The sequence below is a fragment of the Denticeps clupeoides genome, chromosome 5 (assembly GCF_900700375.1).
Source record: "Denticeps clupeoides chromosome 5, fDenClu1.1, whole genome shotgun sequence".
Lineage (NCBI taxonomy): Eukaryota > Metazoa > Chordata > Actinopteri > Clupeiformes > Denticipitidae > Denticeps > Denticeps clupeoides.
In genome coordinates, this window is record NC_041711.1 from 22035945 (window position 1) to 22051074 (window position 15130).

The window sequence follows — 15130 nt, forward strand, 5'->3', positions numbered from 1 at the left end:
CACAGAGTAAAACAAAAAAAAAAAAACACAAGCAAGGGAATCATACAGTACCTTTTTCCCAAACTCTTCTTTTACCTTTGACCCTAGTCAAAGTGTTGCCTTTCCCATAGGAAGTGTTATTTTATTTCATTTTTTTTTTATTAAATTACATTAAATTATATACAAAAAAAAATGAAATCAGAAGAATTGAATATCTATGGATATACTTTTATGTCAAAAGAAATTGTAGGTTATAAATAAATCACAACTTGCCCCATATCCAAAGATTTGCGTATGCTGTAACATTAGCGGCAGATGCGCATTCAGTTCGCACTGCACTTGCAACGGTCTAGGTCCACAGATTTTCATTTTGCGAGTGTAGTTTAGACAGCTCTTATCCCCTGCGGCAGATAAGTGTGTGTAGACTGTATTTTAGGTAATTTCTATTTCTAGCCCTCCCCTCACCTCTCGGGAGCTCTCCATTATCTATATGTTCATCTTAACTTGACCAATGCTGAAATTTTGGTGTCAATACCCATTGGTCGCTGGCAAAGTAGTGTAACCTATGATTTGCAGTTCTCGAATCATAAATGCATAAACCGTAAAATTTAATTGTAATATGGAAACCAAAAAGACATTAATCACACATTGTGTGTCATACAATTAGCATGCATTTTGAAATATAAGTATGACTCCTTTTTGACATAAATGGAATTCTATCTCCATTGAATTCCAGCAGGATGAACTAAGCAGCAACATCAGCCACATTCTCAGTAAATGCTGACATGAAAACACAACTGGGATGTGCTAAAATGATACAAAAATCTCAACTCAAAATCATCAGAATTTGTGCTCAAGTTTTCTATGCTAATTAGATCACTTAAAAACGAGAATTCAAAATACCAAATGTGCATTTTGAGCATTAGTGCCCCCAGACAGTGTGTACTCAGGTCCACGCATGTTTAGAGACCTGTAATCAGTGTGTGTGTGTGTGCGTCTGTGTCTGTTTGTTTGCGATTGCCCATGTGAGGTCTCTAACAGCTCGCTCAGTGTGTGGGCCTTCCTCGGCGAGCATCCGCCCACACACACACACAAATTAGCCAGGGGAAGAAACGCTGTGGCAACGTGAAGCCTTTTTCCCCACCGCAGCGGCCTCTTAATATTCTCCCCCAGTCCATTAGGACCTGGCGAGATTGGTCAGGATTGATTGTTTGTGCTTGATATTACTGGGGCTCTTCAAGGCCGAGTCCTCTGTGAAAATTGAACCTGGCGTGTGCGAGGCATCTGGGATTGGAAAATTAAATATAAACCTGGGCGTCATTATCCGGCAAACGAGGAATGATGGGGGTCTCATCTCATTTAATTAGCAAATTATTGTTGTTGTTTTTTTAAGATTTTTGCCTGCTTGTCCCTCTCCAGGAAGTAGGACTTGGACCAATGGACTTTTGCTCTTTAAAAAGTTAAATCCGGAAGCGTTACAGATAGGCTTTATTACCCCCAAACTGCAAACTGTCCAGAACCTTGATCCAATGTCGAAAAACTCAACAGAACAGCAGCCCCCTGACTCCACTCAGCATTCAGATTCACCGCAATGCAGCCGCAGTGCAGGAAGCAGCCTTATAACCGGAGTGCCTGAGAGCTCTGCCGGAGAAGGACAGAACTAATAAAAGCTCAAAGACAGCCTGTTTACAAGAGACCATCAGACGGATGAACACGAAAATGGCTGGCGGGACGAGGGAGGTGTGTGTGTGGAGGAATTAATAAAGTTTCTGTCTAGGAGAGAGGAAGAGAGGGAGAGAACGAGCGAGGGCAAGAAAAAACGAACAAGGGCCGCCAGTACGCCCCGTTTGTGTGCAGGCTGATACGATACTAAAAGCACTAGAAAATTTGCTCAAGAAAAACGCAGAATGTTGGGAGTGTAGTGTGTGAATGTGATATACACTAATTCACCAGAAATGGTACTTAATAATTATGTTTCATTTAGTAGAAATGGTCCAACGCTACCTATCCAGATTTGAATTTGACTTGATTGTTTTGTATTTCAATTTGTATATACTGAAATACATATTCTATATATAGATATGAATTAATATAATTTGAAAAAACAATAATAAAAAATATATTTAAAATTTTAACCATCCATTGGGGCAGTGGTGGCCTAGAGGTTAATGAAGCGACCTCGTAATCAGAAGGTTGCCGGTTCGAATCCCGATCCACCAAGGTGGCACTGAGGTGCCACTGAGCAAAGCACCGTGCCCACACACTGCTCCCTGGGCGCCTGTCATGGCTGCCCGCTGCTCACCAAGGGCGACGGGTTAAAAGCAGAGGACACATTTCATTGTGTCACTGAGTGCTGTGCTGCAGTTTTTCACAATCACTTCACTTTATACTTCTCAGTTTTTGTGTTACTGTACAATTTTGGACAACTGTGGGCTGAAACAATCACATATTTGGCAACAATGCTGGCGCTCTCTTAATTGCATGATGTATTGAGGGGAACAGGTTTAAATAATCCAGAATGAGGAACTAGGATGCGTGAGAGCTGTCAGTCATTGCCATGGGCCTCCTCCCTGAGACACTGATAGCTAGCGAGCAGTCCTTTCTTGTTTTAAATTTTATTTATTTTTGTAAATCTTGAAGACATACTTGATGTGACATTAACAAACATGGTCCAAGATCTATTGGTGCATTAAAGTGATACAACATTAAACACAGATGACTGCATGTCCATAGGATTTGCATTGATCTGAAATGTGCGGTCAAATGAAGTTTGCTGTCACATCTAAATAAATTAGTTGCGGAACAGGACAGAACTGGAAAATATTCATCTGAAATGCGGGTGACCTAAATAAATTTACGCATGAACAAAACTGACCACTTCCTTCTGCAATTGAATTTGTGATCGGACGATTGTGGGGAATGATAAAGGCACTAAGCAGTTTTAGCCGGACATGCTGAAGTGGGGGCTGGGAGCGCTCTGGAGCAACATAATCGCAGAGCGAACACAAGGGCAAATGATTTCATCTTCCCTGATACTCATCGTGGGGCTCAGTGAACTGTGAGCCGCGTATGATACGCTTCCTCCGCGCCGCGGCTGTTTATTCTTGTCCATATTCATATCTTGTGACCGCGGGGCTCCTGCGGGTGCCTGCAAGGCTCGTCTGGGCACATCCAAGAACAAGGCCGACACTGATCCACTGATCGCGGCGCGGGGCAGAGGGGGTAGGGGACTGAGGCGATGGCAGAGAAAGCGTTCGCTTGTTAGAACCGGCCACGTCACTTCTCCCCTCCTCTCCCCACTCATGGCAGGGACCCTGAGGACACTCGGTGGCTCTGAAGGCTCAGCTTTGTCTCCTGGCCCAGATCTCAGAGAGGATCCTGGGTGAGGAGCACAGAGACGCGCCCCGGTGGGAACACTGCGAGGCCACGGGAGAAGAGGGTCACAAGATGGCTGTAGCTCCAGCCTTGGGATGTGGGGATTAGGTGGGGAGGGGAGGGGATGGGGCCACAAGGGTCAGTCACACTGCCGTCATACCCCATCCTGCAGGGTTTGCTGCTTTGGCATCATGCGTTTCAACCCCTGAACACACCCACCCTGAGGCTGGGTTCATCCTATGGGTGTCACAAGATGTTCCCATGTCCAAATCTTGCGCTGTTTCTGAGGCTCCAGTATCTGACTGCTAAGCCAAACAGTGAAAAGAAAAAGAAGCAAACAGCAGATGAATAAATAAATAAATAAATAAATAAATAAATAAATAGATAAATATGCAGGCAAATAAATAAATAAACAAGCAAGCAAGCAAGAGCGGAGTGGTGGAAATAAATCCTGGTCCACATTAACTTTATCAGCACCATTATCGCCTTAACTGAAGCAGGAGCTGTGGAGCGGGGAGCCCAGTGTCCCCGTGTTCACAGGGAGATAGAGGCGAAGCAATTTCCCCCTCTTTCCTAATTCAGCTTCCCGTCAGGACAGAATCACCACATCTAAATAAGGAAGCCAAATGTTTTACACCTCAGCATTTAATTGAGCAGTGATAAGGCACGCCTCGTCATATGCCTGGCAACCATTTCTGTCTGGCATTAGCGCTCTAGTGTGTGTGTGTGTGTGTGTTTATTTCCTGAATACACACACACATAGGGGTGCACTGCAGACAGCCGACCACAATAACTGAAAGCAGAGATGCGAGAGAGACAGAGAGAGAATGCAGCAGAAAATATTTTAGTCCCGTGCTGTTTTAAATCCCCACAATTCCTTATGCTCCTGACAATAAAACAATAGGGCCGCAATATTTTATGTTAGCGTTAAATATTCCCATGTGCGGCAGTGCCATGACAGCTTATTCTTGGGCAGATTTATTGTGTCCCCTATCCCTTACCCAACATTGGGCCCATAGCCGGGCCCCCGCGGCTAATGCTCTTTCAGCCAGAGTGCCCTCGGCTCTTGGAAAAGGGCCCGGGATCAATACTAATCTATGCTTCATACATTGGACATGTCCATCTATCTGTATACACAGCGCAATAAATATATGGCCAGTAACGAGCCAGGCCCATGCTGCCATTGCTTATTTATTGTACTTATTTATTCTGTTTTTTTTTTTTATTTTACATTTATATCAATTTAGGGCCACCTACTTTTTCCCCTCTTGGTTACACGGCAATGGGAAATACTCAGGAGTCGCAGAAGATACAAATGGTACAGGGAGTCACTGGTGAAAACCTAATTTATCACAAGAGAAAATTCTTCTAATTGGGAGTTTTGTGCAGACATGCAATCACCCAAATAGGTGTTGGTACAGGTGTGGATTATTCTCAACTAGTAACACTTTTCAGAGCAGAAATGTAAAAAAGAAAGAAAGAAACTCTGTGTTCAGTACAAGGAAGTCATTTCAGGAAAATGTGGTATTCCTAACCACGCAAATTACAGGCAACAGATTCTTTTAAGGGATTCTGAGATCAACACAACTCGAAATTATTAAGTTGCCTAAACCGAATAATCAGAAGTGGGCAGCATGTCATGGCGTCTTATAACACACTGTCGTTATGGTCACCATTGACTCAGTTCATCAAAAACTACTGGACAGGTCACTGGTCATCAGGTGACCAGCATCTATGTCCGGCACACCCCTTGGCCACAGAGGACCCATGACAATCGATTGATCACCAAGCATGTAATCAGCTTCAGATTGTGAGAGCCGGCCATTGCTGAGACTGCTGCACACACACACACACACACACACACACAAACACTTTCCTTGCAACGTTAAAAGACGAAAGAGGTAACTTTATTTTAAGCACATCGCCACTCCCTAAAGAAATTAATATTCCCAGGGATTTGATTGATCATTTCAGCAATAGCAGGAGACGAGTCTTATCAGAAAAGGTGAGACGTTCTGCTTTGTGAATTAAATTACAAAACTTCCAAAACCCTTAGTTAACCACAATTTGATTCCTTCAGAGGATTTAAATGACCTCTGGATGCTGTAGAATATTTCAGTCAAATATTTTCACTCAAAGCTGAAGTTCTTTTTTTTTTTGAGCGGGCGAGAGTGAAAGAGATAGAGATGTGATCTTTACCTACCGTATTTCAACATAAACCAGCCACATCACATTTGTGTGTTTAAACAGTGCATCTTTAACACTACAGTTTTACACAGAAACGTGTCTAGGAAATGCAGCAAAAGAGGGTCATTTTATTTTTAATTACACCTTCAGCCTGGTGAGTATTCATCAATGCCACCAAAGCAAGGATGAAAGCACTTTTAAGGGCACAGCACCACTGAATGAGCCACGAATAAACATCTCCATTTAACTGAAAAGATCCAAAAGTGTGGACCTTATGATGAGATCAGAACAGAACAGAAATTACTCAAATTTAGAGAGACTTCTTGACTCGGTTCAATCACGGCTCACTTTAATGTTCATTGGAAAAGCAAACTGAAAATCCCCTTATTTTACCCCTAACTAAAGACCCACCACAACAACAAAAAGGCAAACTTTCATTTTAAACATTTATTATGAAATTATAAAGATGAAGCATCACTGTCCAAACAATTTATTTCTTAAATAAAATAATAATAATAATAATAATAATAATGGCAATTACTTGTGCAGTGGTGTTTTCTGTACAGGATTCAGAGGAGGGTACATTACACAAAGCAGAGAAAAGAAATAAAATGTCAATTATTGCATAACACAGCACATTAAGCAGATTACCAGGATTTTTTTATTTTTTTTTTACACAAAGAATTGTTTATATACAGTCACAGAGTAAAAGTGTGGCACGAGGTCAAAGTGGAAAGAGTCAAAGTCCAGCCACATGTCACCGGCCTCCCATCAGCTCCCGAGTCATTAGCATCATTAATGTCAGTCCAGACGGAAGGTGACACGCCACACTGACAGCACCACCTCCACAGTGACAGTGGACATATCCCCTCGAGGGGTCATTATTCAAAAAAAAGAGAGAGAGAGAGAGAGGTAGAGAAGAAAAGCAGGTGGAGAGGGGGAGAAAGTGATATCTTGTCACAAACACACAGAAGGTATCTGTGCAACCCAGGGTGCAGGAGGCGTGAGCGAGAGTGAAAAGGATCTGACCCCGACACACACACTACAGAGTGGGAAGCAGTGGAGGGGGGAGGAAGGGGGTGGGATGGGGTGGGGTGTTACAGGTTAGGGCATATGGGAGCAGTTTGTCATACAGCGCACTTTCATTCACCTGCATTCAGGTGCTTTTTTTTTTTTAAATAACCCAGCAGTCAAGAAACATTTTCTTCCAACCCGCTACATTCGGTGTTTAATTTGGAAAGGGGTCTATCACTCCAAAAAAAGAATCTTATTTCACAATGTTAGTTCAGTTAAGGGCTTTTCATTGCCTATGAGTTGTTTTGGTCAGCCATGCAGTGCTAAAATATGTAAAACAGTGTAGAACAGTGTAGAACAAAAAAATTGAAAAATAGCTGAATGCACCAAAGCTGCTCTGCATGCAACTTGGATTAGTTTGTGAAGGAAAAAAAATTTAAACAACCCAAAAAAAAAGCACATACACACACAATCACGCAACGAATGCGAGCAAACGGAAAAAGAACGATTAGCTACAGAGTATGATGAATAGTTTTGACACCTCCAATATTGGCCTTCTCAGTATCTACATGTTTGTATGGCAGCGGGGATGACATGATAAGCCAGAATGACACAGGATAACGGAGACAAATGCTGGGGATATAATTCATCGTTACAGTCCTGGTAATTGGACTGATAGCCTCGGCCCAGCCTTACAAGGCGGGATCTGACATGTTCGGATGCAGATGCGGCGTTTCTTCAGGGAAGGGCGGTTCAATGGGAGCAGCGCCGCCGACCAGCTGCACCTCCTCCACGCGCTCCGGAGGAAATGAGTGAAAGAAGAAAGTATATCGAGGGCGCTACAAAAGCCTGGGCGGTAGACCTCAGCGAGACTGAGGCCTCGCCCGCATCCATCAGACAGGTTGGGTTATGCTTTCTGGAGTTTCACACAGGCATAAGCAGAGCCACCCCGAGGCTACGCTTTCAATCTGAAAGAGCGTCTTTGCGCTGCCTACCTCAGATATTCTCTCACTCTATCAATACCTTATCATGCTACCTGACAGGAGGGGCTCTCGGCAGGCCCCGAGCAGAGAATCTCACTCGGAGAAGAGCCGGACTGCCTCCACCACCCCAGTCATGCAGCGTTTCAGCTTCCTGCAGAATTTCTAACTCTGTGATGTGCAAAAAAAGTGGAGATGTCCAAAAGTTTTGCTGACGAAAAAGCAGAGGGGAGGTGCGCGTAGCCTTTTCCTTAGCAGCTGTAACACTGCCCGCCATGCTGAAGGCTTTCATTTGTGCTCCCAAACTCAACACAACCTTTAACAAATAAGAGCTTGTCCTATAGTTCATAAAGGGCATGCGTGACATTTCATTATTTGGTAATTTAGTCCCGGACTAGCTTTACTCTGTGTCTGCAAATGCTCCCTTGTTTCAATAATTCCCATAAAACATTAAAGGGGATATAGATATACACACACACACACACATATATGATATCATTATTAGTATTCAACTAGCCCTTCACTGAGTGACAGCACATCCATCCCAGCAGGGATATGAAGATATGCATAGTCTCTCTTTTTTTCGCACCAAGCTCTGCATGGGCGCAACTTACCAAAAATCGCAACGGACTCTCCCCTCGGGTGCAATAATGTCACAGTCCATTAATCTCCTCAAAGTTTGGGCCGATCCTGGGAGCCCCGTCCGCTCTAATCCCTTATTAATGTGGCAAATGAACCTGCGGAAAAGGGACGACTCCCCCCAGGCTTCAGAATTACAAAGGCAACTCTATTATGGCAGGTCTCGTGTAGGCCCTGTTTGTCTAGGATGTCCATCAAGCCACTTGGGGGATGTGCTAGTGATGCCTCCATACAGTATCACAGAGAGAGAGAGAGAGAGAGAGAGAGAGAGAGACCATCAAAATTCACTTTATCACTGTTATCTCTGGCTGTTAGACTTTGCCAGCCAGATGTATGCTACCCAATTCTCAAGACGACAAGCCACAAAGACGCGTTAAAACAATGCACAGCAAATCTGTGATTCAAGTCAGGGGCATTTCTTTTCTCGTTTCTTTCTCTTTATTTGCTGCCAATAGCAGAATGGATGAAAACAGCCTATTATGTAGCAACAGAGACAGAAGGAAAAAAGGAACCACTCCACTTTTCACACACAGAAAGGGGGAAGAATTCATTAGCAAACAGGCAACGGCACGCACAGAGAACATCTCGCCACTTTCGGCCGATTTAAATGCTAAATGCAGCATTCGGATTCCTCCGCACGCGCGCGGCTTTGGCCGCTTCCCGTCCTGAAAGACAGTCCTGTGATTAATCGCGTTTAACGCCGACAACGTTCCGTGGTTCTTTATCAGGAATTAAGGAGCGCCCTTACAACGGCGCTGTTACTGTTGCGTTCCGGTTACTAATGTCTGCATTAAAAGGTTAACGCATGTTACCCTGCCTTGATGTAGAGAAACGAAAGATGGAGTAAGAAAAAAAAAGAAAGCTGGAGCGGTTCTGAGGAGAAAAAAGGAGATCTTCTGCCTTTTTTCCCCTGAATTTATTTTGCCCATTTGAGATTTAAGTTGGCAGTGAACTATGAGCCACCACTTCCCAATTCAATTTGCCGCTCACAGTTTATTAATCAAGAGCACTGAAAAGGCCCCCTGCGGAGACTCCTAAGCATGTACAGTTTAATCAATAGCTGAAATGTTTCATACGCTCCCTAACCGACTGCCTAATGTGCCGCCGCACCTAACGCCACCGCGCCATGGCGAGGGCGTGGAGAGCAGATGGCGGGCCCACGGCCGCGTTTGGGTCATCGGGGCAGGGAGCGGCCTTTAAAAGGAGCCCTACTAAAAAAAAAAAAAAAAAAAAAAACGTAACGTTACGCTCATCCACGGCCAGGCTGAGGCGAGTCAGGAAGCGCAGAGATCAGTGGTGGTGGTGATGGATCTTTAACGCGGGGTAAACGAATGTTGTGCCTCCTCCTCATAAACGCCCGAGATGCTGGAGCTCAGAACGGGCGCATCATGCCAAACGGCGGCATGCTAAGACGCCTCGATGCCAGAAGAAAGACAGTTTGTGTGTGTGTGTGTGTGTGTGTGTGTGTGTGCGTGTGTGAGTCTATTCTCAGATGAAACTAGGCCAGCGTTTTCATGTCTCCGTAGTTGTTTACACTAATACAGTTCACTGGGGGTGGATAAAGGGACAAAATTAATTGCCCCGCTGCTGTCGACAGGGGTTTGGGTGCTGTAATAAGGCCACTCCCCAACAAGCCTCTGGCAGAAATAACCGCGGTAAAAACGAATGCGGCTACGAGTCGGCGACTGCTATTCCTTCCTTTCCAGAGAGGAGCTTACAGTAAATACATAAAAACGAGTAAGACACAGCGCCTCTGCGCCAGTTAGCTGCTGACACTGTTGCACTGAAAAGTTTGTAGTGCGGGACAGATTCACGCCGCCGCTTTGTGCTCCGAGACTCTCAGGATACAGTCGGCGTTATTGTTGTGTTCAGCCCGTCAGTGAGACAAGTCGGAATCGTATAAACCACTCGTCACCCCACAGCAGGGTTTTTTTTGCTATGTAAGCCATAGTCTATGACCTTCCACGGTGCGTAAAATACCTCTTGCTCCTGTGGGGTTCTGTGCAGAACTCAAACAGTGAAATAAACATGAAGGCAACTAAATAGTAACTGTACTCCTTTAGCTAACCGGTCTTAAGGTGGTCCAGTCATACAGCACAAAATAACATAATTGACGCGTATGTCACATGGATATCAGCGTTCCCATCATGTCCAGCAGAGCTGGTCACTCTTCTGTTGGAAAGCAGCACTGTCCGGAGAGGCTGCTTGAGTTTGCTCATCTTTCATGCTTAGAGAAATTATCCATGGTCCCTGAAGAAATGACCCAGGAGTCTGCATCAGTAACACACACACACACACACACACACACACACACACACACACACACACCATTCTATTTCTGGCTACCATGTCATCTCTCGCACTCTCATTGAATGACAGTCATCCGCTATCATTCACACATTCCACAATGCCATTACTAATCTTCTGCACATTCAGATCATCGTTAGGCATGACTATCTTATGATGGGAGAGGATTGTTGGCACACACGCACTTTCATTCGTGCGCGCACACACACACACACACACACACACACACACAAACAGAGAGAGAGAGAGAGAGAGAGAGTCAGCTCCTCTTTCATCACCCCCTCCCCTTCCATTACAGAGGCTGCATGTTGGCCCGGAGCCAGGGTACACCTTGCAGAACAACACTGCCACCTACAGGTAGTCTTCTCCTCCCTCTTTCTCCTCCCACCACGCCATCTATCCAACTGGCCTCTTCCCTTTCCTTCCTCCCCTGACTCTGGGTCCGGCTACATCTGGGAGGGCTGGCTGTGTTTGTTCATTTATTTAGTAGATCCCCATTTTAATGAGTATAAAATAATAAAAAAAAGCATTATGGATTAGGTTTGTACCTTGGGCTCATTAATGCATAATCCTTGTTGAATTGGACACATTTCAAATTCCCTAGGATGCTTTATAAGCACATACAACACTTCCAGATCAGCGCCATTCATGTTGCAATTATCATTAGAGAATATTAAAATACACATCAAAGAAAGAAAATCGGACAACAAAATAAATGTAAAAAATCAACAAAAATATGATGATTACTCAAAAAAAAAGGAAATTTATGTTTTTTCAAACTGACTGAAGGTAGCGGAAATAATTTTGCTTTTCTCAGGTGGCTGAGGGGACTCTGAACAGGAAAAGTAATGGCTGCAGTAGACAGGCGAGAAAAAAATGTTTCTTTCACAAAGTCTGCGAGCATTGCATCTTGAGTGATAGAACAAGCTGAATACATTTCACACTCTATCATTTAACCTCTGAGCTCTTGCATTGGCTATATGCATGACAAATCCCACCAAAAGTACTGCGATATTCTGCCTCCCTCTGTTGTCTTGTCAATACATAAAGGCAAGCGAGTTAATAAACAGTTAAAAAATATTCATGTTTAAAAAAAAAAAACACACACACACACACAAAGACAAAAACGCTACTTACTGACATCAGAAATGTGCATGAGATTATGCATTATCAGTCTAACCACATACAGCAATCAAGAGCTGAGTTTTTGGTACAAAATTAAAAAAAAAAATGTAAAAACAAAGGTGGGAACTTTTTGGCTAATAGGTAATTAAGAGTACTTCAGTACTGTGGGACAGAGCAATTATAGGCAGTACTTATAGACCAGTAAAAGTGTTCTTTTACCTGTCTGTTGTGCAGGGGTCCCTTTGTCTTGAACCCTCCTTGGGAGCTGCACTCCGAGGCACTGAAGTGGTCCGAGCTAGTGGAGGAGCGTTTGGAGAGCGTGTCGCAGCCCCCCACAAAGGTGTTGTCCAGGGGCAGCTCCTGAATCACGTGGTGCTTTTTCACCGACACCGGCGTGTCGGCCTTGAGGTGAAAGGCGGACTGCGGGGAGGCGGATTTGTAGTGCCGGGCCAGATCGGGGCTGCTGGGTTTAAAGGTGGTGGTGGGAGCAGCGTTCCAGTCAAAGCGGCCGATTCCCGGCTCCTCCAGCTCGGCCGGGAGACTGATGGTGCCGTTGATGGGCTCGTGGGCCGGGTCGTCTGGTTTGTTCTCCTCGATTGTGACAAAGTTCAACAAGGAGCTTTTTGGCGACTTCCGTTTCTTCCGCTTCTTTTTCTTGTTCTGCTTGTTTTCCTGGTTGGGGGACATCCACTCGGCACCCTGCTTCTTCCTCTGGGCGGCTTTAAACCGCGAGGCATGGCGGCAGCGCACCAGGATAGTGATGAAGATGACCACTATGACCACCATGGCCCCTGCCACTATGGCGATCATGATTGTAAGGTAGTCTCCACCCTGGTATGGTCCACTGCTTTCCCCTATGGACTTGTCTATTGGGGTCTCGATCTTGCGCCGAATGAGGTCGTAGATGTAGCTAGAATTCCCCACAGTGTCGTTTACGTACAGAAATACGAGCACTAAGGTGTGGAGCGACCTTGGGTAGCCCAGGTCGCTAATGTTCACGACCAGCCGATGGAGGCCGATGTCACTGACGGTAGGCTTCTCCTCCAAAGTGATATTCCCCGTCACCGGGTCGATCCTAAATAAGCCTTTATTATTCCCGCTGACAATAGTGTACTTGAGTTCTGCGTTCATCCCCGTATCGCCATCCACAGCAAACACTTCCGCCACTACCGAGCCGGGGATGGCAGACAGGGGCACCAGTTTAAAGGACGTGTTGGACGGAGGATATATGACGATGGGAATGTTGTCGTTGACGTCGATGACATTAATGGTCACCTTCGCAGCCGATGAGCTCGGAGGTCGCCCGCTGTCCATCGCTTTCACGTCAAATGTATACGAGCTCTGCTGTTCCCGATCGAAGGACACGTTGGACTTTATCACTCCCGTGTAAGGGTCGAGGATGAAGTTCTCGTTGTCACTGAGAATGGAGAGAGACACGGCAGCGTTCTCGCCCGCGTCCGCATCTGTGACGGTGATGACCCCCACCGTGCTGTACTTGGATAGGTTCTCGGACACAAAGAACTGGAAGTGGTTGTGGGTGAATTTGGGGTTGTTGTCATTCTCATCCAGCACGGTCACGATCACAGTGGCCTGGCTTTGCAGAGGAGGAGTCCCGTTGTCTCGTGCCGTCACGACGAAGCGGAACTCCTCCTGGTCTTCGCGGTCGAAAACCCTCGATGCCGTCAGCTGCCCTGTCTTGCGATCAAGGTCAAAAAAGGAGGCATTAGGACCCAGCTGGTAGACGATTTCTGCATTTTTGCCACTGTCCTCATCCGTGGCACTGAAGGTGGTGAGGTACAAGTCCCGCTTGTTGTTTTCTTTGACGCTGAGCTCTATGACGGGCTGGCTGAAGACGGGCGGGTTGTCGTTTTCGTCCTCTAGCCGTACTCTCACCAGTGCCGTCTGGTTCAAACTTGGCTTTCCGGAATCAGACGCTACAATTTTGAAGTTGTACTCTTTGGTGCCTTCGTAATCGAGCAACGCAGATGTCTCCAGCAAATACTGGTTGTCGTACACCGCCTTGAGGTGAAAGGGGACATCCTTCTCGATGAAGCAAATCACTTTGCCGTTTACATCGGTGTCCTTGTCTGACACCGTGATCAGAGCAATCTTCGTATTGATGGGATCCTTTTCCGACAGCCGGACCGTGCCATTGATGGGACTGATTATGTACCGCAAGTCAATATTCGGGGCATTGTCGTTGACATCGGTGACATTGATGGTTACAGTCGCCCGAGCCGGACTAGAGCTTCCGTCACTCGCCAAGACGGACAATTTGTGGATGGCGGTTTCCTCTCGGTCCAAAGGCCTCTGAACTGTTATTAGGCCGGTTGTGGAATTCAGTCCAAAAAGTCTTTTTGTAACAGGGGACACCTGGTTGCCAAACATATATTTTATTTCAGCGTTGACCCCCACGTCTGCATCCGTGGCCTGCAGCTGAACCACCGAGGTCCCGACGGGAGAGTTTTCAGGGATGTGAACCTCGATCTGACCCTCCTTGAACACGGGCCGGTTATCGTTGACGTCAGTCACGGTCACCTGAAGAATAGCCGTGCTGGACTTCTGCGGATTGCCGCCGTCCTCCACTTTGATTTTCATCACATACGTGTCCTTCTGTTCCCGGTCCAGGTTCTGCTGCACGATCAGCTGAGGCCACTTTTCACCCTCCGGTGTCTCAACAATGTCTAAGTCAAAAGCTTTCTGGCCATTAACCAGCTCGTACTTGTAGACGCTGTTGGAGCCGGTGTCAGGGTCGGTGGCAGACGGGATGGCGAAGCGGCTATTTATCAGCGTGTTTTCAGGAATGGAGATGTTGATGACCGGGGAGGGGAACATTGGTGCGTTGTCATTCGTGTCCTTGACAATGATCTTGATCTTTATCAGCCTGAAGTAGTCGTTAGGCAAGATGACCACTTCAATCTCGAACGAGCACTCGCTTTCCTCATAGGATGAGCCTGGACAGAGCTTCTCCCTGTCAATTCGGTTAGAGGTTGTAAAGATCTCGCCGGTGCTGCTTAACACCCTGAGCAGAGGGTTGTCCCCTGCTTTTGACACCAGCCGGTAAACCAGATTAGCACTTGTATGCGAGATGTTCAAGTCCTTTGGTATGTTCCCAATGAGAACGTTCTCCTGCAGCTCCTCTCTTATGGGGTAGATAAGCTCCTGGGCTATGGCTGGGTCCAACCACAAGCAAGCTACTAGTGCAGCCAAGAGATAAAAATCCTTCAGGTTCATGGTGATTATTCACTCTGCCTTGCAGTTCTCTCCATGCAGTGTGGCCACAGTATTGGTTACATGAAACCTTGCATCTGTAGTAATTGAAAAGCAGCCAGGCAAGACCCTATAAATAAATATTCACAGTCTTTAGCAAACAGGATTCACAGATAAACAGGCAAATGGCAGAAAACAGCTCATCTTGAAAATTCTTTTCTGCTTTAATCTCATTGGAATTATGGTGAAGTGGTTGAATTAATACTTGGGAAAACAGTCCAGGATGGATGGGGCTCCAGCAAACCGACTGTCTG

General features: G+C 45.7%; 1 protein-coding gene across 8 annotated transcripts in view; it reads right to left on the reverse strand.

The window, feature by feature from the left end:
• The window catches only part of pcdh9 (protocadherin 9), a 175078-nt gene that overhangs the window by 159005 nt on the left and 943 nt on the right, over window positions 1–15130 (reverse strand). For 7 of the 8 annotated variants that reach the window (XM_028979371.1, XM_028979368.1, XM_028979369.1 and 4 more), the window contains exon 2: window positions 11826–14946. In XM_028979371.1, coding sequence (XP_028835204.1) covers window positions 11826–14840 — 3015 coding nt within the window. In that variant the 5' untranslated portion in view covers window positions 14841–14946. Of the gene's footprint in view, window positions 1–6120; window positions 6385–11825; window positions 14947–15130 lie in introns of those variants that run through there. The other variant, XM_028979374.1, reaches the window with a different exon arrangement.